Source organism: Mustela putorius, unplaced genomic scaffold (genome assembly GCF_011764305.1).
Source record: "Mustela putorius furo isolate JIRA1106 unplaced genomic scaffold, ASM1176430v1.1 tig00000596_pilon_pilon_pilon, whole genome shotgun sequence".
Classification (NCBI taxonomy): domain Eukaryota; kingdom Metazoa; phylum Chordata; class Mammalia; order Carnivora; family Mustelidae; genus Mustela; species Mustela putorius.
In genome coordinates, this window is record NW_025421428.1 from 12,300,902 (window position 1) to 12,327,736 (window position 26,835).

Below are 26,835 nucleotides of genomic sequence, written 5' to 3' on the forward strand. Positions count from 1 at the left end.
TCCTTAGGGTTCATGTCACCACAGGACCTTCACAAGGACCAGGCAGGTCCTTTTGGTGCCAGACCAGCTGGACTGTCACAGATGGAGTCAGAGCACGTCTGCACAAGGGGCTACAGCTATGTCCTGGGTCTAAAGCTGGTCCAAGAGCAATGACCCTCCAAGATACCACAAGCACCAACAAAAAAGCAGAAAGAAGTCTTCAAAATGAGGGGCAGAAATGGCTGAGTCACAGTGGCTGCTTTGCGAGGCTCCGAGGCTGATGGTCTCTGAGCTCTGGTCTCGGGCCAGCCAGCAGCCACGGCCTTATGGGTTAGCAGAGCAGGAAAACAAGAAAGAAGCTGGGTTCTTGGCCCCAGTCTGGGACCAGTGTGTCTGACGCCTGGAAGTGGATGAGTCAGCATCATGCTGTCGTAATGAAATGTGGGGAAGTGGGGAAGTTGGATGTGGTGACAGGTGGCCGAAGAGAGCTAGGTGCCTCCTTGGTCCCTTTTGGGTGAATTAAGATCCTTCTAGTCAGTTTGGCGTCACAAAGCGCTTGCCACTTGCTGGCTCGGCCCTGAGCTGCATACTGAGGCCGTGAGCACACCATAAGCCCAGTCCTTACCCTCAAGGGGATTTACGACTTTGAGAAAAAAAGAACGTGAACATTACGAAAGAAAGAAACACTTTCCCAGTGTGATTATATATTAAAATGCCTCCGTTCTTATTAAACGTCAATTGTGTGTCTTACACTGTTACATGCTTTACGTCAGGACAATTCCAGGCTCCCATCAAGAAGAGGAAGTGGAGGGGACACCCCACTTGATTTGGGGACAGCATGCTCAGGTCCACACAGCTGGTGAGGAAGAGGACGGTGGGGAAGAGGACGGGGGCCACGAGGAGGGCGGGACGGAAGACAGAAGCAAGTCTGTGCGGGGTGCTGAGGAGTTGGGGCCAGGAGAACAGGGGGTAGGGAGACCTGGGCATGGAGGTGGGCAGAAGGAGCTGGCGAGGCCACAGAAGGCTCCGCAGCGCTGAGGGGACACCGGAGCCTGGTGCTGAGAAGGGCGCATGGCGGCAGGAAGGCCAGCAAGGAGGCCGGGGGCCACGCCGGGGGCGGGGACAGGGGGCGGGGACAGGGGGGCCACGCCGGGGGCGGGGACAGGGGGGCGGGGACAGGGGGGCACGGACAAGGCTGGAGCAGAGGACCAGCTGAGGGCATGTACTCAGAAGTGCGGCGGGGCCTGGTGCCTGGGCGTGCAGGCCACGTGTAAACCTGCTGTGTGCGTGTGGCCGTGGTGGACGGGAGGGACGGCAATAACTCATTGCCTTGCTCCGGCAACTCAGGGGACGGTGGAGACGTTCACAGAAATAACCAGGATGCAGGGCGCCTAGCTGGCTCGGGTCATGGTCTAAGGGTTGTGGGACCGAGCCCCGCACAGGGCTCTCCACTGACGGGGTCTGCTTGAGAGTCTCTTTCTCCCTCACCCCCCAACTGCACATGTGCTCTCTAAATAAAGAAATCTTAAAAATAAAAGAGAAAGGGGTACCTGCATGGCTCAGTTGGTTAAGCACCTGCCTTCAGCTCAGGTCATGATCCTGGAATCCCAGGATTGAGTCCCCGCATTGGGCTCCCTGCTTCTCCCTCTGGCCCTCCCCCCTCATGCTCTCTCTCTTTCAAAATAAATAAATAAATAAAATCTTTAAAAAAGGGGGAAGAAAAAGAAGAAGGAGAAGGCGAAGAAGAAACAAATCATCAGCAGGATGGGAGCAGAAGGGTGCTGCTCCTGTCACGGCTTAGGGGTGTGGGATCTAATTTCCTACTGCGGGGAGCCCAGAGTCTCGTGAGATGGCTGCACCCGTGGCTGCAGAGTACACTCAGTGGTGAGCCCCCCAAATGGGGCAGAGCGCAAGTCTCTACAACTCCCAGGACCCGGAACGCCCCTGGCTCCCAAGGCTCGCATGCAGCGTGGCTCTCTCCCCCGCGCCCGACTGTCTGGAAGGCCCATGGAACAAAGCCCCTCCCCGGGGAGAGCTGGAGCTTGGAGAAATAGTCCCCTCCCTGGGCAAGTGCTGTCCACGGACACTCCCCTGCTCTCCTCTCTCCAAGAGAGTGAGCTCCAAGCAGGGCAGGGAGCCATAAAGATAAGGTGACCTCAGGAGGAAGCAAGGGACAGAGGCGAGGAAGGCGGGGGCTTCTTTCTTCCAGAAGACACACAGGGTGCTGTGCCAAGCAAGCCAAGCCTGAGGACTGCTTCATCCGGGTGGTTCTCTTCCCCCTGCCCTGCCCTGCGGTCTGTCCTTCACTCCTTCTCTCCCCACGCGGCCATTACACCAGTGTTTCCGCCCACGGCAGTCCCCACGGCAGCTGCTGGTCACCGCGAGGGACAGATGCAGCAGCGGGCCTTCAGGAGCTACCCCGGGTCTGAGGGAGTGGGCCCTCACTGTGGCACTGTGGGGGGACGGCATGGCAGAGACACCACCTGCGAACGGGCGCTCTGGTGACAGCATGCGTGCTGCCGTCCAAAAACCCGGGTTCCACACCTAGAGAGTCACCATCTGCTCAGAACGGGACACTGGCAGCTCTAGAGACACCCCCCACCCCCAAAACTGCCCTTGGTAACTGAACTCCTCAAAATGATACACACTTGACTTCCTGACCCTGAAGAGCTTTTTTTGTTTTTAAAAAATGACTGTTGCTGTGGATCCTGTTCAAGCTTCACAAAACCTGGGTCTTCCAGTGGCTTTTCCTATTCAGAATCATTCTGGAGGCCACGATGGTAAAGGGTATTTCCACAGATTCCTAGTACCCGAACAGACCTCTCGGTGACAGTACAAACCTGCACCTGCCGTCAGCCAAAGAAAGATGCACCAGAAGACAGTCTGGGGATGGAGGAAGGGGATTTCTCCGACAGCAACACTTCAATACCTGAACAGCACTGGCAACCTTAATGGTTACTGAGAGATTTTCTTTGTCTCTTCTTAACTTGTAAAAAAGTATTTTATTTGAGAGAGGGAGAGGGAGACAGAGGTGGAGAGGGGCAGAGGGGAGAGCGGGAGAAGCACACTGCCCACTGAGCAGAAAGCCTAACGCGGGGCTGGATCCCAGGGCCCTGGGATCAGGACCTGAGCTGAAGCCCCAGATGCTTCACCGGCTGAGCCACTCAGGCCCCCAGGAGAAAGTCTCACTACCTTGGTCAAGAGTAAAGTGAACGTAGACCCCATCCAACTTTTAAGATTCTTTTTAGATTCACAAGACCAGGATTCAGCAGCAGAGCCAATGCAAGCCAAAGAAGTACCAAGGAGAGGAGACAGCACGTGGGAATTCAGTGTGGAGGGAGAGGGCTCACAGCTGAGTGACCGGACCTGGAGTGGAAGCAGAAGGCAGGCAGCCAACATGGCAGGGCTGCGGGGAGAATGCAGGGGCAGCTCCGGGGGGAGCACTGACCAAGAGAGTCTGGGGACAGAAAGAGAGGACCCTTGGGACATGGCAGAGAGCCGTCTGCAGGAAGTCCCATCACTGAAGCACCTCCCAGCGCCCCCAGGGCCAGGCACGTACGTGGCCAAGGCCCAATGGGATTAGGCTGGGAACACGGGCCCAGCCTCCCTGGGCCTCTCGGAGGCTGCCCATGGCTCTCCACATCTTTCCTGCTCTCACTCAGTCCTAGTTTCCCTAAACACTTTACTGAACAGGGCGTAATGGCCCAGAGACCACACGTCGGGTGTGGACGCCTGTCTGCATGGATGCTCCACTTCCCTGGGATGCGGCATGAGCCGGGCAGGACAGACAGTCCACGGACTGCAAGCGAACACCCGTGGGATGAGTCAGCTGAGCAGAGCAGAGCAGACGCAGTGGAAGATGCTGGGCGGGGGGCACCCTCGGCCTGACCCTCAAGGGCCGTGCACAGGAGGGAGCGGCTGGGGAAGCGGTCTGCTTCAGTTAAGGAGTGCTGACCCTGAGGACGCGCGGAAGGGCTGACGAGGGGCACCACCCTTCAGCCAGCTCCCCATAACCTTGATCCCCGAGCACTCACCCCTGAGGCCCCTTCCAGAATGCACATTAGGCTTTCTGGCTCCCATCCTCCAGGCAGGTGTTTTTGTGTGGAACATCTCGGACTCGTTCTCCTGGACCTTTACCCCTTACCTACCTGAAATCCTAACCATCCTTCAGGCCACAGCCACCTCCCCTGCAGAGCTCTGCCTGACCTTGTGCTGGCTCTGCAACCCAGGGTGTTCCCACGGACAGCCTGTGACTCTCCTGGCCTTACTCACACGCTGCCTCAGGATCCCTCCTGCTACACGACCTGCCGGGGGGGGGGGGGGGATCCCTGTGCTTGCTGCGTAACTCATCCCGGAACACCGGGATGACGGAAGAAGACGTGTTTTCAGCCCCTACTTCAATTAAGCTTGGTCAATGCAGCTTTCCTGCTCTAATTCAAGAGATTTTGTTTTGTTTTCTTTTTTTTTTTAAAGAGAGAGTGTGACTGCACGCACGAGGGGGTGGAGGGGCAGACAGAGAGAGAGAGAGAGAGAATATCTTAAGCAGGCACCACACTCAGCACAGAGCCCGAAGCCAGGCCCGATCCCACAACCCTGAGATCATGACCTAAGCTGAAATCAAGAGTTGGACACTTGACTGACTGAGCCAGGAGGTTCCCGGGAGGTATTCAATGGTTAGAATCTTCCCCAGCAGAAGGAACAGGTCGCCGAGAGGGTGAGGCATCATCACATCTGACAACAGCTATATTCCCAAGGGGCCCCCCTTCAGAATTCCATGTTGGAAGGATGACACAGGCCCCGGAAGGACAGAACGATGAGATTCAGTAATACAGGGCTGCTCTGAGAACAACCCAAAGCCCTCCATCTGGGGCTCATCTCAGAATGCAAGCAGAGAACACACGAAGAATATGCTGGCATGGCACTAAACCACTTCTCTGGGGTGTCAGCACATCAGATGTCAAATGTCCCAAACATTCAGACCATTACTAATAGCTCTGGGGGCTGGGGGACTTTCCTTTTAAGAAATAAAGCCCCTTCCCGGGTGGCTCAGTTGGTTAAGCAACTGCCTTTGACACAGGTCATGATCCTGGAGTCCCGGGATCAAGTCCCACATGGGGCTCCCTGCTTGGCAAGGAGTCTGCGTCTCCCTCTCACCTCTATCCTCTCATACTCTCTCTCTCAAATAAATAAATAAAATCTTAAAAAAAAAAAAGAAAGCAAGCCCTTCAGTAGCTCACTCCCCAGGGCTGCACTGCAGCACTGGGACGGAGGATGCCGTCTTTCCAGCGCAAGGTGGCCTGACTCTCCCCTGCGTCCCAAGGGATGAAAACCATGACACACTCACGCCCCAACTTCACTGAAATACCCTCAAACTTTCATCAACTCTGTAGCAAACAGTTCTGATCACTGACAGCCCTCCAACCCCAAACTGTTCAAAAGGGACATTGTAGATACTTTCTTAGGATAACTCACACTTATTTTATGTTCAGAGTGGGAAAAACAGTCAAGAGCTGGATTGTGTAAAGGCCAAGTTTTGCAGGATTTGTGAAAGGAGCTTGCCAGAAATGCCTGCTGAGGAAACAGAGGGTGTCTGTGTGCCAGGGTAGGGCCAGGAGTGTGGAGGAACGGGCGTTTAGCCTTTCTACGGCAAGCGCACAGTTGCTCAGGGCTCTAAAAAGGTAGGCCCTAGCCCCCAAAGGAGCAGTGCATTCCTCACTGCAGGCAGGACTGTTTTAACGTGGGCCACGGATGGATGGTTCCCAAAGACAGAAACCAGACAACACCACACTGGGAGCCCGAGCTTGGCGAGGTCTCTGAGTCACCAGGCTGTAGAGTTCTGAAAAGGAAGTCCAGGCAGATGAAGCCCCATGGCCCAGCTCTCACGTGCAGAACAAGGACGGAACCGAGCCCAGAACCCAGAACTCTGAGAGCAAGAGCTGTAATAATAAAACTTTCCTGTGTGATTTTACTCAATCCCCACAATCACCAAATAAAAGACACGTGTGATCTCAAAGGAATGAAACGGAGGCAGGAGGCATAAACAAACTACCCAACGGCAAAGCCGATCTCAAGCAGAACCCAAACACGGCCTCAGCCAAGCTCTTCCCGGGCTGCTCAGTCTCATCTCAATACACTGAAGGAAGAACGTGGCCGTTCGGGTGTCTGGACAGACGCGGATTTCAGCAGAAGGTAACAGACCAGTACTTGCCTCTCCAAGGGTTAGTGCCCGCTATGTGTCGGAAGGAAACTGTTTACAGAAACAGCAGCGCCCGTTCCCCTCCCGCAGCCATGTTCCTCGGCAAGGTGACTGGGCAGTAGCTCCCGGTGAGTGGCAGAGCCCAGTTCCCTACTCCTGGAATCCCAGATCAGCCTTGTGATTCAAGCGAGAGAATGCCAGGAAGTGACAGACAGTGGGCCGGTTCTGAGCCTAGGCCCAAAGACCCCCGCATGCTCCCATCCGTTCCTGGGGCCGCAGCAAGCCCGGGCTGGCCTCACAGAGGCCGGTGGGTCCAGAGGGGCACAGCCACAGCCACTGCGGCTGGCAGTCCCAGCAGAGGTCCCAGAGATGTCGGTGAGGACAGCTAGAGCCAGATGGGCCGTCCATCACCCCACCAGCCTGTGTCCTAAGTACTGACAAACAGTTGCTGCCATTTTAAGCCGCAGAGTTGCAGTGCCTTACTACACAGCAGAAGTTAACCGGCAAGGCCCGTAGACTCAGACTCAAACTCTGTCCTTCCCTGGTAAGGCCTGCTCTCCCTGGCCTTGCTTCCTATGGGAGGAGGACTTCTCTTTCAATACAGAACACTTACAGGGCTGACGCACAGCCCAATGGTAAACCAGGGTAAAAAGGCCAAAGTATTTCTGCCAGCTAACACCTGAATGGTGATGCCGAGAGCGACCCACTAACGTTTCCCGGTCCCCAACCCCACCCTGCCTACCCCACCACTTCACACAGTCCCCTGGGCCACAGAGGACCAACTGCGCATGCCCCTTCCCATCTAGTGCAGGGTCTGCAAGGGGACAGAGTCAGGGCTGGGCAGTGGCACACAAGTCAGGAGGCACAGGCGACAAATGAATGCTCACACTCACGTTGCCAAGCAAAGAACAGCAGGGAGCGACTCACCGAGGGCACAGGCAAGGTGCCGTGCCGGCTGAGAAAGGAGTTAGAGACGGACACACTGATGCCCTGAGTGGCACTGCTGTCCTCGGGGGTGAAGGCCACTTTAGTTTGCTGGACACAGTAGGAGACAGAGGAGAGGGAAGCAGCAGCACAGGAGGCCTGCTGGACAGAGGACGAGAGAAGACAGGGAAGGAGGGAGAGAAGCGGAGAACGGTCAGGCGGGCACACACAGTCTCACAGGCTGCTGCCTAACTCTGCTTGGACGTTCTGGAGAGGGACGGCTTCTTGGCTCAGCAGAGGAATCCAAGATGCCCGCCTGAGTCTACCCGGACGAGAGGGTGCGCTCCTTCACCCCCTGCGAGGGATCTAGAAAGCTGACCGTCCTACCACTGGAAGTGGTGGCAATGTGGAAGGAGGCCAGGGGGGTTCGGGATCCAGCTCTGGCACGGACTTGGGGCCTCATGGTCCTCCCCTGGGGAGCAGACCCTGGGGTTATTCCTGCTTCCACAGAGGGTGCTGCTGGAGCCGGGTCGCCTGGCTTTGAACCTGGGTCTCACCATTTGGGACCTGTTTGGCCTCCGGCATTATTTAAAGCTCCGTGTGCCTCAGGCTCTGCATCTGTAAAATGGGGACAACTGTCTAGGCCCGTCCGTGTGTAAAGCGCTCAAAGCCAGGCCCGCCACACGGCACCAGGCCAACGGGCACAATGAGAACTACTATTTTTGCTGGTGAAAAGCCTTCCTGCGTCTGTGTCCGCGCGAGGGCAGCCACACAGCAGGCACAGCCCACGTCACGAGCCACGCCGGGCTGCAGCCAGAGCTGGGCTTGGTCCCCATCTTCTACTTCCCGTGGCCGGTGGGCTCCAGTGAAGTCTCTCTGGCTCCCTTAGCCTCAGCTGACTTAACGGGGGGTGAGGGTGTGTGTGACAGAGGCCATGGGGAGCACCACACAAAGCCAAAGAGAAGCCGCAGTGCGGACACAGGGGGCGCTCAGAAGGGCGTTGGCCCCACTCCTGGGCCCCTCGCTACTGCCCTGCAGCAAGGGGGGGGCTCGGTGGGCTCCCCGACTCAGGCTCTGACTCTGAGTGCTCCCTAGGGGTCTGTGTGAAGGCCGGGGGCTCCATGGTGCGGAGATGTCCGAGGATGACCGATGGGCACCTGTGGACACTGGCAGGAGGAGCGGAGATGTTTCAGATCTCAATGAGATCTAATTTGACTGTTCAACCATACATTCTAGGTCGGGGTTCCTGGGGCAGGTGTTTCTATTTCCATGATAAAGATGGTTTTCTGAAACATTTTCACAGCCACGTAGATTCATACTGGGGCATATTCAGGTGTTCATGGAATGGGTGAAGACCTGAGGTGGGTGACTTGCCCTGAGTGCAAGTCCTGAGACACAGCTAGGCCCGGGCTCTGCCCGGTCAGCCTGAGCTCACCAAATGCGGGAAAGCTCAGGGGCCCCTGGGGCGGGGCAGGGGCTCGAGGAGTAACCCAGGGTCAGAAAAGGCAGGCCAGCACCTCTGTGTCCTCTCACGAAGGACGAAAGATGGCCAGGCCCCTCTGCAGTGGGAACACTACCAGGCTGGCCCGGCCGATGAACGCTGACGGCACGTACAGCTCGGAACGGGTCAAGAATCCCTCTGCACTCCTCCCGGTGAGTTGCTCGGACTCGACCATCTGACCACAGTCCCCCTGGTTGGTAAACTGGGAGCCGTAGGGACAAGGTTCCGGAGGTACGCAGCAGGCACACGTGATCTGCCTGTCCCGGGCAGGACAGCCCTCCCTCTGTGCTGACTTAGGCTTCATTACCTATAGCCCCTACAGGGGCTCCTCGCACAGGGGCTTTTTCAGAGGAGCTAGGGTGCCACGCTGGGAACACAGAACGGCTCTGTGTAAGGCCATCGTGCTTCAATAGAGCTTGTTTCCACGGGGCCATCCCTGGCCAGGGTGGGGTGTCAGTCACTCCGCGTAGTTGGGCCATTATGTAAATCAAGTCCACAGATGGGCCTACACAGACCAGGCCCTGTGCCCTGATTGAGTCCCTCCTTTCTGGGAGGTCTATATTGGAGCCAGAGAAGAGAGGGAAAATAGAAGAGACTGTCAGCAGAGAAAGCAGACATTCTGAGCACCAGCCAGGCCCAGCTGCCCGGGGCTGCTCTGGGAGAGAAAGGCGCCGCCACCCCCGGGGTGGGGCGTCGGGGGAGCCCGGGGGAGGAAGCAGAGCGCCCGCGTGGGAAGCCGCGCGGTCCCAGCAGCAGAGGGTCCCCCGGCGGAGGGCGGCTTACCAGCTGCCGCTGCTTGGGGGGCAGGGCGGGGGGCGGCGCCAGCTCCTGCGGGGCCTCGGTGCTGAACGAGTCGTTGAAGCCGTACACCTCCATGAGGAGCTTGTTCTTCTGCTGGTAGATGTGCTCGTTCTGCGGCGTCTGGTAGAACACGGACGGCTGCGGCTCCGAGTAGTCCTCCAGCAGCTGCATGTAGGCCAGCACTGCGGGGTACACGGGGCGGGGGGGGGGGCGGCCCAGCATTACTGGGGGCGGCTGCGGGGCACACGGCTGAACCCCCCGCCAGCCCCAAGAGGGCCCCTCCCTGCCCGGCCAAGCCATGGCCAAGCCATAGCCAAGCCCACAGAGCACCCCGCCCCCACCATGCTGCCCAACCAAAACCCACGGCCACACAGCAAGGGTGAGCCCCACGCAGGCTGTGCCTCTGGCCGACAGGGACGCATCGGTGCAGGCTGGGTGACTCACACACAGCACTGTGGCGGAGAGGGGACAATGGGGGAGGCCAGGACCTGCGGGAAATCTCTGTACTTTCCACTCAGTGGTGCCCTGAACCTAAAACCACTCAAAAAACCTCTTTAACCGCTTTAGAAAGTAGTCTGTTTTTTTAAAAGCTTGTGGGGGACCCCCCACACTCCCCCAAAAGCCCTGGGGTTTCCTGGCACCCTGTGGTCGCACCCGAGGCTAGGCACCACTTCCCACTCCTCTGACCCCAGATGCGTGGTCTTCCTCCCCTCTTGGGAACAATCAGGGATGGGTGCATGTGTCCTGCCGAGCAGGCTCTCCCCTGCCTGTGGCTTGGCTTCCCCAGAGGCTCCGCACCAACCGTCCGCCCAGCAGCCCCTCCTTGTCTCTCCATGGCATCCTCTTAGCCCTTCCCATAGTCCTGAGCCACCTGTGGGACTGTCCCACATATGTGATTTTACCGGGCACCTACATGTTGGGCACCAGCTCAGGGGCTGGGATCACACCGGGACCAGCAAGCAAGTCTTCTGTTCGTGTGAGGCTCACACCCTCCCAGGAGACAGAAGACAGACCAGGTGTGAATGCTGGGGACAGAGAGTGAAGTGGTTCGGTGCTGGGGGCTCCAGAACACGGAGAAGCTATCTGAGGCCTTCCACACTGAGGCTGCAGACCGGGCAATGGCAAAGGCCGGGCCAGGGGCCCAGAAAGCAGGGCACAGCCAGAGAGGGGAGACTGGAAGGAGTGAGGCAATCACTTGGGAGGGTCAGGACAGGCCGTGGGAACGGGGCAACGAGGCCGACCTGCTGCCATACCAGTGGGAACCTACGAAGGGTTCCCCTCCAGGCTGGCCTGGAGCTGCTTTGTCTTGAGAAAACAACTCTGGGGCCATGCGGTTGTTTAGGTGACAGATTATGGTGTGGCTGGAGGTGGTGAGGTTGATGTGACTCAGGATACATGTTCAAAGCAGATAAAACAGGATTCACTGCCTGTTCCTGGAGAGTTGAAGCTACCGGAGGACAGGGCTGGCCCATGTCTGCCGCTGCCCCACCGGCGCCCGACACACAGCAGGGTCCACAGATATCTCTAGAATGAATGAGTGAACGAAACACACCTCATCTATCCCGACCACGTGACTTGCCAAACCAGGCAATGGCCCTGGGTGGGTCTTGTGAAGCCCCCACCGGGTAAACATAAAGCGATAGCCACTAAGTCCCGCTCTCCCTTCGAGCCCAGAGGCTACAGAACATCCTGGTGGGAGGCACAGCCCGTGAGGAAAACACGTGCACCCTCTCCCCCCTAAACCTCCTTCAGAAAGCCTGGCCCTTGCCACCCTCCTGCTCCCCTGGGGTAGCTCTGCCCGTAGCTTCAAGGCCGCCCAGGGGCAGGCTCCCTGACTCAGCCGGGCACCCTCATGGCCAGGGAGCCCAGCCACAGATGCCAGCAGGGGCCTTGACCGCCCGGGGAGGCAAAACATCTCAAGGACCCCGCCTCGCAGGCACCCTGTCCTGAGGCAGGCGCGGAGCCCTCAGCCGTTGCATGGGGGCATCAGTGTGCACCTCACTCCCACCTGGGGTTAGCAATGGGAGCCCTAACTCCAGAGCCAGGCCCTTCTACACGCTCTATAGGTTCGGGGCAAGTGATAGCTCGGAGTTGACTGTGTCCGGCCCTTTGGCCCCTCATGAAGCCGGGAGGCTGGGTGGGAGCAAGCCTTTTCTAATCCCCCTCTCTCTGTGGGACGGGAACCCACATCTGACCCTCCCCACAGCGAAGTCCAGGTCAAGGCTGGCCTGAAGTGCGGGACCGCCCTCCCGTTGTCTTGGAGGTGGAGGGAGTGAGGGAACTCCCTATAAGCACGAACATGTCCGTGTTTGCAGGGAAAATGCGGTTATGACCACTTGATCCGTGAGTGAGGAACGAGGGCTGAGGAGTTCCCTTGCAGGGCTGCGGCACACACACTAGGAGGGAGCTAGTGACGAAGGGAGCTGGGAAGACAAAGGGTCCCAGGTTTGGAGGCAAAGGAACTTTGGTGCGTGTATGGGCCGGCACAGGAACGGCGGCGGTCGACGGTACCGTCCAGAGCCGGGTGCTTCCCCCTGGGTCACGTCACAAGTGCTGGGAAGGAGCACCTGCTGGACACCCAGAAAAAGTGTCCAGTACAATTCCGCACAGATTCATTCTGTATTTTCACATGGCCTGAGGCTGGGGGCTTAACTGGAGACCCTCAGCTGGGGTCAAGAAGACAGGGAACACCCTTCTCTGCAGTGTCTTTTTGGTGCCCTTCACTGGAGGAGAGGGTGCAAAGTATCTCCTTTATTTCAAAGAATCAATAAGAAAGTCTTCACTCCAGTGAGCGCAGAGCAGAGCGTGGCTGTAACTGGCGGGTAGGAAATGGTGGTCTCGCCCAGGAGGGCACCGCTGCCTGAAGGCAAGTGTAGCTCGCCACCCCCTCGAGCCCCGTGATGCTCTTCTGGCGTGCTGCACGACTGACACCATGAGGTTCTAGAGGAAGGTGCGAGCCTTAGAAGGGGATCCCAAATGCCCACCGAGTGCTCCCTAAAAAGACTAAAACAGGAAGTTTCAGTAAGAACTGACCTTCCGGATGTCTAAGCGCTTGTTGGGACCTGCTCCCAAGCACAGAGACAGCAGTGAGGTTCACGACCTTCAAGAAATAAGTAAGACTGGGTCCATTTCAAAGGTAGCACGGGAGCTCCGAGAAGAGAGCAGCAGGTGTCACCGGGCAAGCTCGGCAGGCTGGCGTGCCAGCTGGCACCGAGGACTGCAGGCAGCGATCAGGAAGCTGGTCGGGCACAACGGGCTAGGAGGGCTGCCCTCAGCAAGAGGACCCTCAGGACATCAGTGCAACCCAAAGGAGAAGGACACTATGATATCAGGACTGTGTACGTCTGACCTTTGTCCAGCATCAGCCAAATACAAGAGATGATGACTCGCTCCCTCCTTTCCCACCAAGTGACTTTGCAAGTCTTCCACCAGGCCGAAGACAGAACTCCTCACGGGTTCCCACGGGGAGTGAAGAGTGGACTGGAGACTAGGACCAGGCCTCAAGTTTGGGGGTCTTTTCATGGGGCACAAAAAAAGGCCTCCTGCTGCCTGGAAGTTACTACTGAAACCCACACGGTCTCCACAAAGGAGGGCCGGGATCCCTCCTCCGCCGTGGGCTGGGAAGACCCAGATCTGCCACCCAGCTGCCAGCTGTCGCCAGCAAGGCTCAGTTCCTTTGCGCTCCGGTTTCTTCTATGAACCACGCTAGTATCACTGCCTGAAGCCAGCGAAGACTAAACACGATGGTGTGTGAAGCTTTAGCCCAGGGCGTGCCACACCTTAAGCTCTTAGTAGTTTTTCAAGGTTTGCAGACACAAGTGCTACAGACAGTGATGGAAGAGATAAAGCCTAAAAATAGATGTCTAAATAGAAAATATTTTTAGCCACTGGAGACTTGAGGCTGTTGGAAAGGGAAGAGCGGCTGCCTCCCCTCCTGCTCCTCTCCGCAGCCCCACATGGGCCGTGGCCCACACCTGCTCTGAAAGCCGAGAAGGTGAGGCCCCTGGCTCCATGGCCAGGCCACACCAGGCACCTGCTGCAGTGTGCACGATCACTCGCGCCCTGCGTTCTGGGTTCAGAGGATTCCGGGGAGAGGAAAGGGTGGGCACCCAGGGCGGCACACTGCTTGAGTCCAGGTAAGCGGGGTGGAGGGGAAAGGCCAACAGCTCTCCAGACGCCTGCCAGCGCAGAGGGAGAGACACTGAGGGGAACATCCCCGGCGCTGCCGCTGGCGGTCTCCCGCTAGCAGCGGCGGTCCCCTGTTTCTCACAAGTGAATGGCAGATGGGAATGACCTCCCCAGCCCTGCAGAGCCAGCTCTCCCTCCAGCTGGGGGCCGAGACCACCCTAGGCCAGGACGCAGCCTGGACGACACCCAGCAAGGAGCTGGGAGACAAGGCCCACCCAGCCGCCCTCGGGGCCGTCCCCGCCGCATTAACCGCTCCCCCCTTCTTCGAGGGTGGACCCCATGCCAGCTGGGGCCAATTAGATGCTCTCACTTGGGAATCTGGAAAGGAGAGTCAGTTCCTAGTTGGTGGACGTTCTCTGCTGGGCACGTCAGCTGAGGCCAGGGAGCCCGGGGCTGTGTGGCCCAGGTGACCACACATACATCCAAATGGTGACGGCCAGTCCGCCAGACAGATGGAGCAGTGGGCCAGTGGAATGGGGGACAGGGCGGGGCAGAGAGAGCTGGACGCCAGCAGGAAAACAATCTCTACTTGGGAATTTGATGGCAAAGCGACAGTCGGAAAATATTCCAACTACAAACATCTAAAATTTCAGCTCCACCCCCGGACCCTGGTAACAGCATAATTACAAATATGCAGTCTAAGAAACGTCCTCAGCAGCTCTGACCAAACAGCCTCGGGTTCTCATTCTGTGACAGTCCCTGTCTGCAAACAGAAGGCAGGCAGGGGACGGGGTACGGGCGGGGCGCACCAGCGACCTCCCTGAACAGCAACGCTGCACACTCTCAGGGCTCCTTGGAAACCCGTCTGTGGGCGCGGTGAGCTCTAACTCAATTCAAATGTTCGTCCCGCTTTACCCGGATGTTGCCGTAATGCTGTCCTGAAGCTGTGACCCTCACTGACTTCTCTGGCGCTGGGTGTTCAGGCCAGACACTCGGGGCTCTTTGGCGGCCTGAGAGCTGAGAGAGGCCGTAAGAGAGGTCAGCCTAACAAGCTCTACAAACCATCACCAGGACCGACAAAACAAGGCTCCCAGAAGTGTCCACATACCACAGGCCCCATCTTTTATGAAATTATGAGGCCGCTCATTTGATTCTGGCCTCACGCTTACATGCTCAGATCAAACGCGCCCGCATTTTAGGTCACAGAGTATGCTTCCTGACAACATCTCGACTAAAGCTTACTGTGTTTGTTTTTCTTCTCCGGTAGAGGAGGCGGTTTTTCCGGGTCACCTGTTGACTCAGGAGCAGTGAAATCACCCACAAACTCGACGGAGGCTGAGGACCCTCCTTGCTGAAAGGGGAGAATAGCAGCAAAGGGCGTGAAGGGGACGGACGGGACCGAGGCTGGGTTTGGCAGGTCGTCCTCGGAGATGTTGTCGTACTGGGAGGGGTGCCGCTCATAGGACACTCGGCAGCCAGAACTGTCCGTGGTCTGAGAGGCCGCACTCCTGCGCTTCTTCTCGGGGAGGGCGGGCGGCATGTCCATCTGCTGTCCCGCGGCCGACGGCCCCTCCGGAGGTGCTGGAGGCAACTGAAGAGGATGGCCGGGAAAAGGAGACCCAGACTCTCCCAAGGACTCCGGCAACGGGCTAAGGTTACAGGCCACTTGCTGAGGTATCTGGTCTGCGTTAGAGAGGTCTTGCTGAAGGAACTCATAGTCCGGATCGTAGTGATCTGCATTCACAACAGGAAAAACATGACTGTCAGCCACAGGGCCCTGCAAAAAGCAGCGATCCAGCTCTCTGCTTTATCCGATCCCATTCACTCGTGCGCGACACAAACACGATTTCTGTCTCATCTCTACCCTGTATTTTATATTCCTCATTCTTCTCCCTGCTTGAACACATAAAAGCAAGCAGGAAAATGACTGTTTGCTACCCTGTTCTTTGTATTTTCCTGTATTTTTTGAATTTCTTATTTAAAAAAGAAAGAAAAATGCGTGACCACTGTAGAATATGTGGCCAAAATAGAAAAAAAATCATGCACAATCCCATAATTTAACTATAATCTGTTTACATTTTAATGTATTTCCTTAAAAGTCTTTTTTCCCCCTAGGATTCTTTTTTTAAAAAACCCAACTGAGAAAATACCATGTGGGTGGTCTTGGATTTTGTCCGTTGACCAGTGTATCGTGACTGACTTGTCAGACTCGCGTGTTATCCCCCCACACACGCACAACTCCTCTGCTTTCCTACCACTGAGTTTCTGGTCTACCACTCCTCCCAATGATGCTGACATTAATGTCCTTGGATCGAAATCCTGCCACAGATCTCGAAGACAAACTCTCCAAGTGGAACGTCGAGCTCACGGGACACAAACAGCTCCGGACACCGCCTGCCCAGCTGGGTTCTGGACTTGCCTCTGCCCCGTCCCCGATATCCTGCCCCCCCCCACGCCCACCAGGAGGTCAGCACGCGCGGCTCGCTCGCCTTCGCCCTCCATCCGAAGTCGTCAGGGGCTCTCCCCTTCACCATCCCCTTCACCACCCAGAGCTCTGAGCACAGGTGACTCCCATGTGGGCAAAGGGAACCAGACTGCACACTGCAGATGGACTGTGATGACGGCTACCACCTGAGCATCTCCTCCGTTGAGGCACATGGTTATTGCACTCAAACGCCTCACCTCCTTGAGAGAGGTGGATGTCGGTAGCCTCACTCTGCAGACAAGGAAGCAGACTGACTGAAATGGCCAGGGCAGTACGACCACTGCCTGGCCTCCCTGTGTGACCCCAAAGCAGCCATCAAGCAACGATGAGACAGGAGGCGTGACCAGGATGCCCGGCGCTCACCGAGTGTTTCACAGCTTGTGTTCCGGGAGCACTGGCCGCTGTCCCTGTCCAGAGAGGACAGCTGCTCGTCCGACTTGCTGAGCTTGCCTATGCTGCTGCAGGGGGACAGGCGGGGCGACTCCCCGCCGTACGAGTGGCTGCCTCCTGAGAGTCGCCTCTGTGTGTAACAGTCCACGTCAAAATCCTCGTGTGGAGAAAGAAAGACAAGCGTAAGTCACTTCTGAGAAACGGTGGCAGGGCCCAGGGGAGAGGGGTCAGCACGTTTAGTTAGAGGAGACTGCCACACTCCGAAACCGGACGCAACAGCCCATCTTTGATGTAAACAGTAAAAAGCCAGGTCTGTGACTTCCGAGAAAGGAGCCCTGCTGAGTGCTGGGTCTGTGTAGCAAGCAAGCACCCTGGGGCCCATCTCCTCAGATGCCCTCAGGAGACACTCCTAGCTCCAGCCTCTCCACCCCTGCCCCCTCCCCGACGAGGGAACCACGACAAGGTCCTGCAGTCCTGCTGAGGCCGAAGACCAGCATAATCAGGGCTCCCAAACCCGAAGCCTTCCTCTGCCTTGCAAGACGGGGCTACATTACCTGCCTATTAATCCCAACAGGCAAACTGGAGCCGCTGGTGGCTCGACTCATGGGGGCAACGACAGCCACTCGGGTCGGGGATGGAGCCGACTGTCTTTTCTTTGGCGGCAACGCTGGCGGAGGACTGAAACAGATCAAGAGATCCGATCAAACCGGATAACCCAAACGAAAGCTCTTTACGAAGACGTGAGGATGCAGAACGTGGGAATGTTTCATTATCAGACACTTCCCGTCTACTTCTCACACTTCCACCTCCTGTCCCACTCCACCGCTGCCAAAATAAACCTATCAGTGCCAAAAAACCTAAAATTAGAAAAATCCTTTCTTTTCCGTCCATCATAAGTTGTACTAAGGCTACAAGGCACTCCACTGGGAGTTCTTGGAGTGTGTGGCAAGAGAAGGCTCTGCGGCCAGGCTCACGTCCTCCACAGATGCCTTCCCAAGGAAGATGAAGATTCCAAGGCTTCTAAGGAGCGAGGGGCTGGGTTCCAAGTTCTCACCCTCATGGCACCACCTTCACTCCTACATCTTTTCATCAGATTATGCCTTAGGTACAGAGGGTGCCAGAAATATAAAAATTACCTGTTATCAACCACCCGAATGCCAGGTAACGGGGGCTTGGGGGGTGCAACCTCCTCATCCGTAGAGTCTGGGAGAAGCTCGGTCGACTGGGACAGGCCAGTTGTCTTGTTTAGGATCTCCATCTCTCGATCTGTCAGGGGGAGCTCAGACTGGCTGGAGAATGAGAAACATCTGGGATCACAGAAGGTTACAGAGCACACACAGGTCCTGGGAGGGGCAGAAGGGCGTGGAAATAATGCAAGCCACCAGGCCGAGGACCAGGAGCCCTGGACACTGTGCCTGGAGCTCCATGGCAGAGGCGGGGTTTCGAGTCTGGTTTGATCACCAACACACACAGCAGGAGCCTGGCCAAGTCCCCCTGACCGCATCTCAGTTTCCTTGTCTGTAGGAAGAAACCTCAGACTACGTGACCTAAAGGCTCTCCAAATGCTCCAAATTGATCTTTTATATTTTTTTAGGCACTTATGCTAGAACCTGTTGCAAGGCCTTAAAACAGTCCACATGGCCCTCAGTTTACCTTCCTGATAAAGCTAAATGCTCTCAAGCCAAATCCCCCAAACCCAAACCTTCCAAGTTCACTCCAGTGATGAAAGGAAGCTCCTCCAGAAAAGCACAGGCGTGGGTCACGTGACACTTGCATGGTATCCCGAGTCACGTGGACTGTTAGCCTCAAAATCAGGCAACAATTCAAAGTGCATGTGAGCTATGCACACTTTGAAGTGATACGGGTGCCCACCCCAAGGTTGTCGAGAAAAGAGTACAGGCCTCAAACAGCCGGCCTACTCCGGCTCCCACTCTCTCCCCAGCGACTGGAGGGTTTAGTCAGAACTCACCCGTCGGGTTTGCAGGCTGGGGAACTGGGTTTCACTGGACTGGTTGGAGACGGATGCCCCTGCTTCTCGATGGTAAGTCTGACCAGCTCCTAAACCCCGCACAAGAGAGAAGTCATGAGGCGCTAAGAAAGCTCCTTGCTGCTTGGTTTCCCCCACAAGGTAGGTCACTGGTGTGTCCTCCGCCGCCTAGTCTCTTTTCGTGCCTACACATTTTCCACATACTAGAAATGCAAGTACTATTTGACTTAGGTAAGCTGCATGACTTCCCAAAATGTCCCCTAGCCTCCAAAAATACCTTCAGAGCATGTTGAGAAGTTTCAAACGCATAATGCCACTTCCTCTTGGAAGGGGGAAATGACGAACCCCATGGTCTCAGAATGACTACGTTCAATACACAAATTAAATCCCAATTCCCAGTCAGTTTGTGGTGGGGGAGAGCTCCTTTTTAGGTCTTGAAAATCACTGCATTCTGTAATGTGCAGGACACCGCCTGTGCTGAGGAGCAAACCTCTGGCACCGGGAAGGTGGTTTCCCAAAGTGAACTGCCGCTGGGCATGGTGGCAGCTGGTGCATGGGGGTGACCGGCTGGCGTCTTTGTCGAGGGACAGAAAGTTAACAGTGTATCACCCAGCAGAGACGTGACTTAGGAAAAAATATATATATTTTTAAAGATTTTATTTATTTATGTGACAGAGAGAGAGAGGTCACAAGTAGGCAGAGGGGCAGGCAGAGAGAGAGAGGGAAGCAGGCTCCCAGCTGAGCAGAGAGCCCAATGTGGGGCTCGATCCCAGGACCCTGAGATCATGACCTGAGCCACCCCGCGCCCAGGAAAAAATATTTTAATAGAAAACAAAAGAAAAAAGATCAGGACTTACTTTTTTCCCCAATTAGAATGCAGTTTCCCCCAGTGTGATAGGTTCTGATGATCACAAATCCTGAGCATTTCCGCCACTCTCCCCGGTCCAGCTGCCCCGCCCCAATGTTATTTCACTCTTTCTTTCTTTCTTTCTTTTTTTTTCTAAGATTTTATTTATTTATTTGACAGAGAGATCACGGGGGGGTGGGGGGGAGCAGGCTCCCTGCTGAGCACAGAGCCCGATGCGGGGCTCGATCCCAGGACCCTGAGATCATGACCTGAGCTAAAGGCAGAGGCTTAACCCACTGAGCCACCCAGGTGCCCCAATTTCACTATTTCTCAGAATACTCTTGCCTAGAACAAAAGTTCTAGTCCTCTTCGGCGCCCATCAGTTTCTGAACAGCCTTATGGAATCCAGTTCCCATGCCTTAAAATCCAGCCACTGATCGGGGACAGTCCGACAGTTTTTTGTCTGCTCATGGGGCTGAGCCCACCAGCACTGCTTTTATGACTTCGCACCCCGACAGAAGACACTGTACCCGCTACAGCCCCTCCTCACTTCCCCCAGCCTCCGCAGCCCTACTCCGTGTCACAATTCCCTTCCCCCTCCTGCTCAGCGTGACGACCTGTGTTTGTGTGTGCACGAGCGTGCCATTCCTTTTTGTTGCTGAGTTGTATTCCAATGCAGGGACAGACCTCCCTTTCCTTATCCACTCTCCCGTTGACGGGCATCTGGATAGGACCTACTTGTGTAGGGGAGGCGGGCGGTTCCAGCTGCTGAAGTTATGGAGGGGGCAGCAAGGGGCGTAAATGGGCAACATGTCTCTAAATCAGCCTGCAAAGCCTCTCTACACTCAAACCGCCACACGCAGGAATCACAATGTAGACAGTAACAACAGAGTTAATATCCTCCCTAGAGCAAGGGTTCTTTTTTTTTTTTTTTTTAAAGATTTTATTTATTTATTTGACAGAGAAGGAACACAAGCCAAGGGAGTGGGAGAGGAAGAAGCAGGCCTCTGGCTGAGCGGGGAACCCGATGCGGCGCTCAATCCCAGGACCCCAAGGTGATGACCTGAGCTGAAGGCAGAAGCTTAACCCACTGAGCCACCCAGGCACCCCAAAATAGCCCCCCCCTTTTAAAAAGATTTTATTTATTTATTTGACAGAGAGAGGAACCATGAGTAGAGAGAGAGAGGCAGGCAGAGAGAGAGGGGGAAGCAAGCTCCCTGCTGAGCAGAGAGCCTGACGAGGGGCTTGATTGCAGGACCCCAAGATCATGACTTGAGCCGAAGGCAGAAGCTTAATCCATTGAGCCACCCAGGCACCCCAAAACAGCCCTTATTTTCTTGTTTTGTTTCTTTACATCTTGTCAGTGTTCTACAGTGAGTATGTATTACTTCAGAAATGCTAATTAAAAAAAGAAAAACGCAGCCAACGGCACACACGGCTGGAAGCTACACGGCCCGGCCTGTGACAGCCGGCGCCCGTTCTTGGGGAAACAGGAGCAAGAGCTCTAAGAGTCGAGGGCTGGAGGAAGAAAGAATGTTCCTGTTACCACAACTTAGGAGCTGAACGCGATCTCACGGACGGTGAAGACCAGCTACCTAGCTGGTGAGCACGGACAGGCTAGGACAGAGAGAGGGCGGACAGACGGCGCGCCAAGGAGCGAGCAGGCAGCGAGAGGACGGGAGAGGCGGCTCGTCGGCGGGCTGCACGGCCGAGATCACAGAGTCAGAGGGCTCGCAGGGCCAGGCCCGAGTCCCGAAAGACGCGCGTCCGCTCTCCCTCTTCTCCACAAACAGGGCGAGAGAACAGGGAGAAGCCTGCATACTTGCATCTGCTGATGTAGGAAAAAAATTCCACTAATTCTTCATTGATTCACGAACAATTATAATTAGAATGTCATCTTTCTGGGGAGGCAGCTGTGTGAACTCCACTAATAAGCAATGGCACAAGAGCCCCGGAATGACGGGCACGAATGTGCAGGCGCGCACCCGAGTTCCAAGAGGACGACACGGATGGCAGGAGCTCCCTCACTCCGGTTTGCTGGCCTCGGCCTGCAGAGGATGCGGAAGGCGCAGGCAGCCTTTCTACCCCACCAACCTTCCGGGCCGAACAGTGAGACAAAGGACAGCCCTAAGAAGGTGCACGTCCCTGGCTCCTGGGGCAACGACCCTAAGCTCACACTCAAAGCTGACCGTCCGTTACTTGGCAAGAGCCTGACACCTCAAGCTAATGGCAGAATTTCTGAGCAGGATGTCAGACTTTGCAGTCCTCGTGAGGCACGGTTTGAAAGGACGGGGAAGGCGGTACCAAACTGTGTCCATAGCCGGTGACTGGAAGCAGACGGCTACCCAGTCACTGAAAAGTGGTTTTCAAAGGCCAAAAGGCATTTGGTGAGATGTCTTTCTAAGTGTATCGTACCTACTTTGGTGCTTATTTTATTCACGCTGAAACTGATCACAGGGCTGCTTCTATCTCAAATAACCTTCATCAATTCCAAGTATGAGCTGCGGTGCCCGCGGAAGAGAGGAGCGATCAATCCCAACTGCTCCTGTCTTCTCTCTGGCACTAAGACAGGGCTCCTGCCGGCCAGAGCAGACACAGGCCGCACACAAAAGGGCTCCTTAGGAGACGTGCCCATGGGCACCGCTCACATCGTACGACTCACTGCCATGCTGCCCCCACCATGAGGACACCAGACCGTGGCTGATGCCCTCCAAGTTTCCATATGCTGTCACCAAAAAGTGCCACCCTGCCATCAGTGGCCTGCTGTGCTGACCCCGTCCTCTCGCTGTCACCCTCACCCTGTCCCCTTGTTGTCTATCCTCCATCACTCTCTGGCTCTGCGAGAACTCTAGGTTCAGGTCATGACACGGGGCCTCTACTGATGAGCTTGCTCTAGGACAAGTCCTTCACTGAGTCCACTGGAAGCGCCACCAGCGGGACTTCCTGCACTGAAGCAGCAGAATGCAATCACAGGGTGTCCAGGTTTTTTATGCTGACAAAAAGGGACCTTTCCACCCACATCCTAGGTGTGAGGGGTGTGAGGCAGCAACAGAGCCAAACCAGTGTCCTCCCTCGCCCATGCAGTCAGGAACAGGCGGTCCTCCGCAGGCAAGGTGCACGCGGGGGCTGGGTGGTCAGTGACTCCTGGTGTCGGCTCTCAGGGGTTCAGTCCAGCCACAAGGCACTGGCTGGCATTCCTCAAACAGTCTAAAGACGAGGCAGCCAGAGGAGACCTCAAATTCAGTGTGAGAGGAAAGAAAATGAAGACACCGTGTTGATGAGGGTAAGTGAAAACCCCGGTGGTTGTGAAGGTGAGTTGGAAGTACCAGTAAAATCTCCAGATGTTTTGTCTCAGAGAAACCATGTGACCAGGCAGCAGCAATGAGAACAGATGGAGGTCTCCACCTCCATCGCCCAGCAAAGGGCACCCCAGCTCCTTCGAGGAATGGCTGACTCCAGGTCTGTGTAAGAAATGGACAAGATGACTTATAACTCAATAATAAAAAGATAAGCCAATGAAAAACTGAATCTCAAAGGATTTGAGCAGACATTTCTCCAGAGAGATATATAAATGACCAAGAAGCACACGAAACAGACCCAACATCATTAGCCAGGGAACTGCAGATCAAAGCCACCGTGCGGTCCCACTTCAAGCCCACCGAGACGGCCACATCAAGGGACAAGCGGGAACCAAGAGGATGCGGAGAAGCTGGAGCCGCTGGAACCCGCAGATACTGCTGGCGGGGCAGAGAGCTGACGCAGCTGCTTTAGAAGACACAGGAAGCAACGCGGGAGTCACCGTGTCACCTGGTGACTGTGCTCCGAGGTGTGTAACCAAGGGAAAGGATGATACACATCCACAAAAAGCCGGGTACGGGAGTGCTCGTGGTAGCATTACTCCTTATCACCAAAAGGTAGAAACAACACAGCCATCCAGATGTCCACAAATAAACAAGACGTGGGACAGCCACACAATGGGGTATTATTTGGCAATAAAAAGAACACACGCTCTCACATGGGTGAACTCTGAAACCATAACACAGACAGGAGCTAGTCACACAAGGCCACAGAGGATCCAACTTCCTTGACAGGCAAATCTACAGAGACAGAAAGTAGTCCAGAGGCTACCCAAGGCCGGGGGGATGGCAAGGAATGGAGAGCGGGTCTGGGGAGAACATAAAGGATATGAGGTTCCTTCCTGAGGGGATAAACATGTAAAATTGATTACGGTGATGGTTGTACAAACTGTGAACATACCCCTCCCAAAATCACTGTATTGTACATTGTAAGTGAGCGAATTCTATGGTCTGGGAATGAGATCTCAATAAGGCATTTCCTGCGCCACCGCCACGCCCAAAGAAAATAACTATCAGAGGAACCTCGAATATCTTTTCATATGAAAATGTAAGAAAACTCTCAAAGACCTCTAGGGTCATGCCACAGGGAACTCAGGAAACAGCCCGAAGATGTCTTCAGCGGCCCAAGATGAGGCCTGGGCACCAGGAAGAGTGACAACCACAGTGGACTGGAGCACGACCAGCACAGGCACAGCCATGAGTTCAAGATCGTATCTGAAAAAGCTCGGTTGACTGGTTGTGTTAAAGGATGCTAGGAGGGCACCTGGGTGGCTCAGTGGGTTAAAGCCTCTGCCTTCAGCTCAGATCATGATCTCAGGGTCCTGGGATCGAGCCCCACATCGGGCTCTCTGCTCGGCAGGGAGCCTGCTTCCCCCTCTCCCGTTGCCTGCCTCTCTGCCTACTTGTGATTTCTGTCTGTCAAATAAATAAATAAAATCTTAAAAAAAAAAAAAAAAGGATGCTAGAAACACTCACTATTTTGATAACTGGTAAATAAGGGAAGGAACTGAGGTCCGATCCTGCCTTTCCTCTGAGAATTAGAACTCAGAATAACTACAAATTGACACAGGAAGTCTGCCATTTAAGTGTGTCCCAGCTGAGTGATGATGGATTAACGGCACAAAGAATTAGAAAGTCATCATTTTGCAACTCCTAATCAATTAATGGATCTAGACGATAACCATCAATGGCTGCTAACACTGAAGAGGGAAAGAAGCCTTCTGATGGAGATGCAGGGAGGCCTAGGAAGGATTCAAAATACGGAAACCTGAATCTGATTCAGCCTCAGTTCTAGGGACAGAGGCACATGCTGAACAACACGGCACAGGTGCCACCAGCACAACCCAGAATGTGGGAGACTTTCAGCAGCAGCAACCAACCCCTTCTAAAAATAAGTTAAGTTACAAGGACAAAAACAAAGAGAAAAGGGATCTTTAGACACATTTTAATAAACTAGTAAGTATATGAGCTTTATTTTTTTCTAAAAGATTTTATTTATTTATTTGAGAGAGCACAGAGGAGCAGGGAGAGGGAGAAGCAGGCTCCCCACTGAGCAGGGAGCCCAATGCGGGACTTTATCCCAGGACCCTGGGATTATGACCAGAGCCCAAGGCAGAGGCTTCACCACCCGCTTCGCCACCTGTGCCATCCAGGCACCCGATGTGCGCGAGCTTTACTACATAGGAAACTACATGCTGTGTGCAGGCCAGGTTCAGCTCAGGGCTTGCTTCCTGTGAGGCCCTCAAGGTAAGAACGCTTTAAGGGGGGGCCTGGGTGGCTCAGCTGGTTAAGGGTCTGGCTCTTGATTTTGGCTCGAGTCATGGTCTGAGTCCGGGATCACAGCCCCCCACCCCACCCCTTTCAGGCGCCACACTTGGCAGGGAGTCTGCTTTTGGCCCTTGCCCTCTGCCCCTCCCCCTGCACATTCTCTCTCTCTCTCTCAAATAAACAAAATCTTTAAAAAGTCAAAATGAACAAACACCAAAGAATGTGTAACAGAGACCAAAATACAGCAGAAATCACTGTAGCCTGAGAGGCTTCAAATATGTACTACCTGGCCCCTCGCAGAAGAGCCTGCCTTGGCCTGGAGCTACACACGAAGGCATTTACAGACGTAAGGACAGACAGCTGGGATTTGCTTCCCATGGCGCAGGGGAGTGGGCTGAGGTACAGAAGACTGGCCGTGAGCAGACAACTGTGGAAGCTCTGGGACGGGCCTTCACTGTCCTGTCTTTTCCTCTGCAAATGCTTGTAGTTTTTCATCAAAAAATGTAAAATGGGCTGAATGAGGAATAAAAGAGATGGCTTATTTGAGATGTCAGTGTGGTAGTGACAGCTAGTTGCCCCTGCTACCTGTTCTTCCTTATTAACAGAATTTCAGCCAGACATGTCACCAAATTCTGGTCAATAAAATGTGAGTGAATTTCCTAAGGCCTTTGAGGAAGCACCCTTAAATGGAGAAGACACACCTTACTCTCTCTTCCTCCTCGTTGGCTGGAATATAGTCATGATGGATGGAGACTGAGCAGTCATTCTGGACCACGAGGTGGAATCCACGTGCTAAGGATGGCAGGCAGGAAAGCAAGAGAGGAGAGGACCACATCCCTGATCATCGTATGAAAATGTTATTTAACCTCAGACTACTTATCAGACTGTGAACATTTTGTACACGAAGGAGAAACACAGTTTTATCTTTTAAAAACCAGAATTATTTTGGATTTTCTTGTAGTCAAACCTAATCCTAACTGATACAGTCAGAAAAATATTTCTTTTGAAGTATTCCTGTTGTAGGTGAAAATTCTAATACAGAGAAACCTCACTAAAGTGGAGCTGGCTGGCTAGAAAGGGGAACCACACCACTGCCAACGATTTCAGGAAGAACCATCACTCAGAGACCCCAGCAGAGGCCCCCGCCACAGGAGGGAATCATGGCTACAGACCCAACAGGGAAGGACGGACGCTTCTCCGAAGAGAAATCCACTACCCCAGCAGCTCAGCCAGTGAGGAACCGCCCTTGCCCTGAAGTCCTGCTTCTCCAGGGGACTTCGGTCCAGGACAGCCGCTCCCAAAGTCCTGTCCATAAAGCCACGCTCCTTCCTTTCTTTGTTGGACTTGCCTGTGGTTTTGCCATAGCTTGCATGTCCCAAACTGCAATTCTCTGCTCTTCTCAACTAAACCCATTCTGCTAGTAAAATAATTTTTATTTTTTTAGGTTAACATATGCGAAGGGAGTCTGGCGTGGTACACAAGTCCAGTTTTGGGAGTGACAATTAGACGGTGGAACTGCAGGTGTTCCACATTTTCCTCCAAGGCTGTCAGCATTAGAAGGGTTAAAAAAAACCAGTGTGAGCGTCAGTGGTGTGTGTGTTGGGGGGAGCTGGAGGTCAGGGGAAGAGGCCCTCCGTCTGAGAACCGACGTCCCTGGGAGGTCTGCAGAGAGAACAAAGCGGAGCGCAGGGCGGTGGGTAAGAGACTGTGCTCCAGAGAAGAGAGGAGAAGCTGACAGACGGCAAAGGTAGGGAGAGCTGGGGCGCTGGCTGCCAAAGGAAGACCCGGGTCTCCTGCTGGAGTCTGAGGAGCTCGGCTCCCAACAGCCAGTGCCAGGGAAAGCTCGGGCCTTCACCTTGCTTCCTCGGGGAGTCACCATCCTCTCTGAGCCCCGGGCCGCGAGCAGAGCACCCGCCTGGGCTAGGTCGGGTCATAACGGCTCTGCCTCTTGACGGGAGACGCGTGGAGAAGAG

At 55.0% G+C, this 26,835-nt stretch overlaps 1 protein-coding gene across 17 annotated transcripts in view; it reads right to left on the reverse strand.

Annotated features, from left to right (window-relative positions):
• RAPGEF1 (Rap guanine nucleotide exchange factor 1) overlaps positions 1 to 26,835 on the reverse strand; it is a 134,268-nt gene that overhangs the window by 26,683 nt on the left and 80,750 nt on the right. For 8 of the 17 annotated variants that reach the window (XM_045082629.1, XM_045082628.1, XM_004757080.3 and 5 more), the window contains 7 exons: positions 18,374 to 18,462; positions 17,541 to 17,693; positions 16,959 to 17,082; positions 16,378 to 16,561; positions 14,772 to 15,263; positions 9,384 to 9,583; positions 7,103 to 7,261 (listed from right to left, as the gene is read on the reverse strand). In XM_045082629.1, coding sequence (XP_044938564.1) covers positions 7,103 to 7,261; positions 9,384 to 9,583; positions 14,772 to 15,263; positions 16,378 to 16,561; positions 16,959 to 17,082; positions 17,541 to 17,693; positions 18,374 to 18,462 — 1,401 coding nt within the window. The remainder of the gene's footprint in view (positions 1 to 7,102; positions 7,262 to 9,383; positions 9,584 to 14,771; positions 15,264 to 16,377; positions 16,562 to 16,958; positions 17,083 to 17,540; positions 17,694 to 18,373; positions 18,463 to 26,835) is intronic. The other 9 variants (XM_045082633.1, XM_045082630.1, XM_004757081.3 and 6 more) reach the window with 2 other exon arrangements.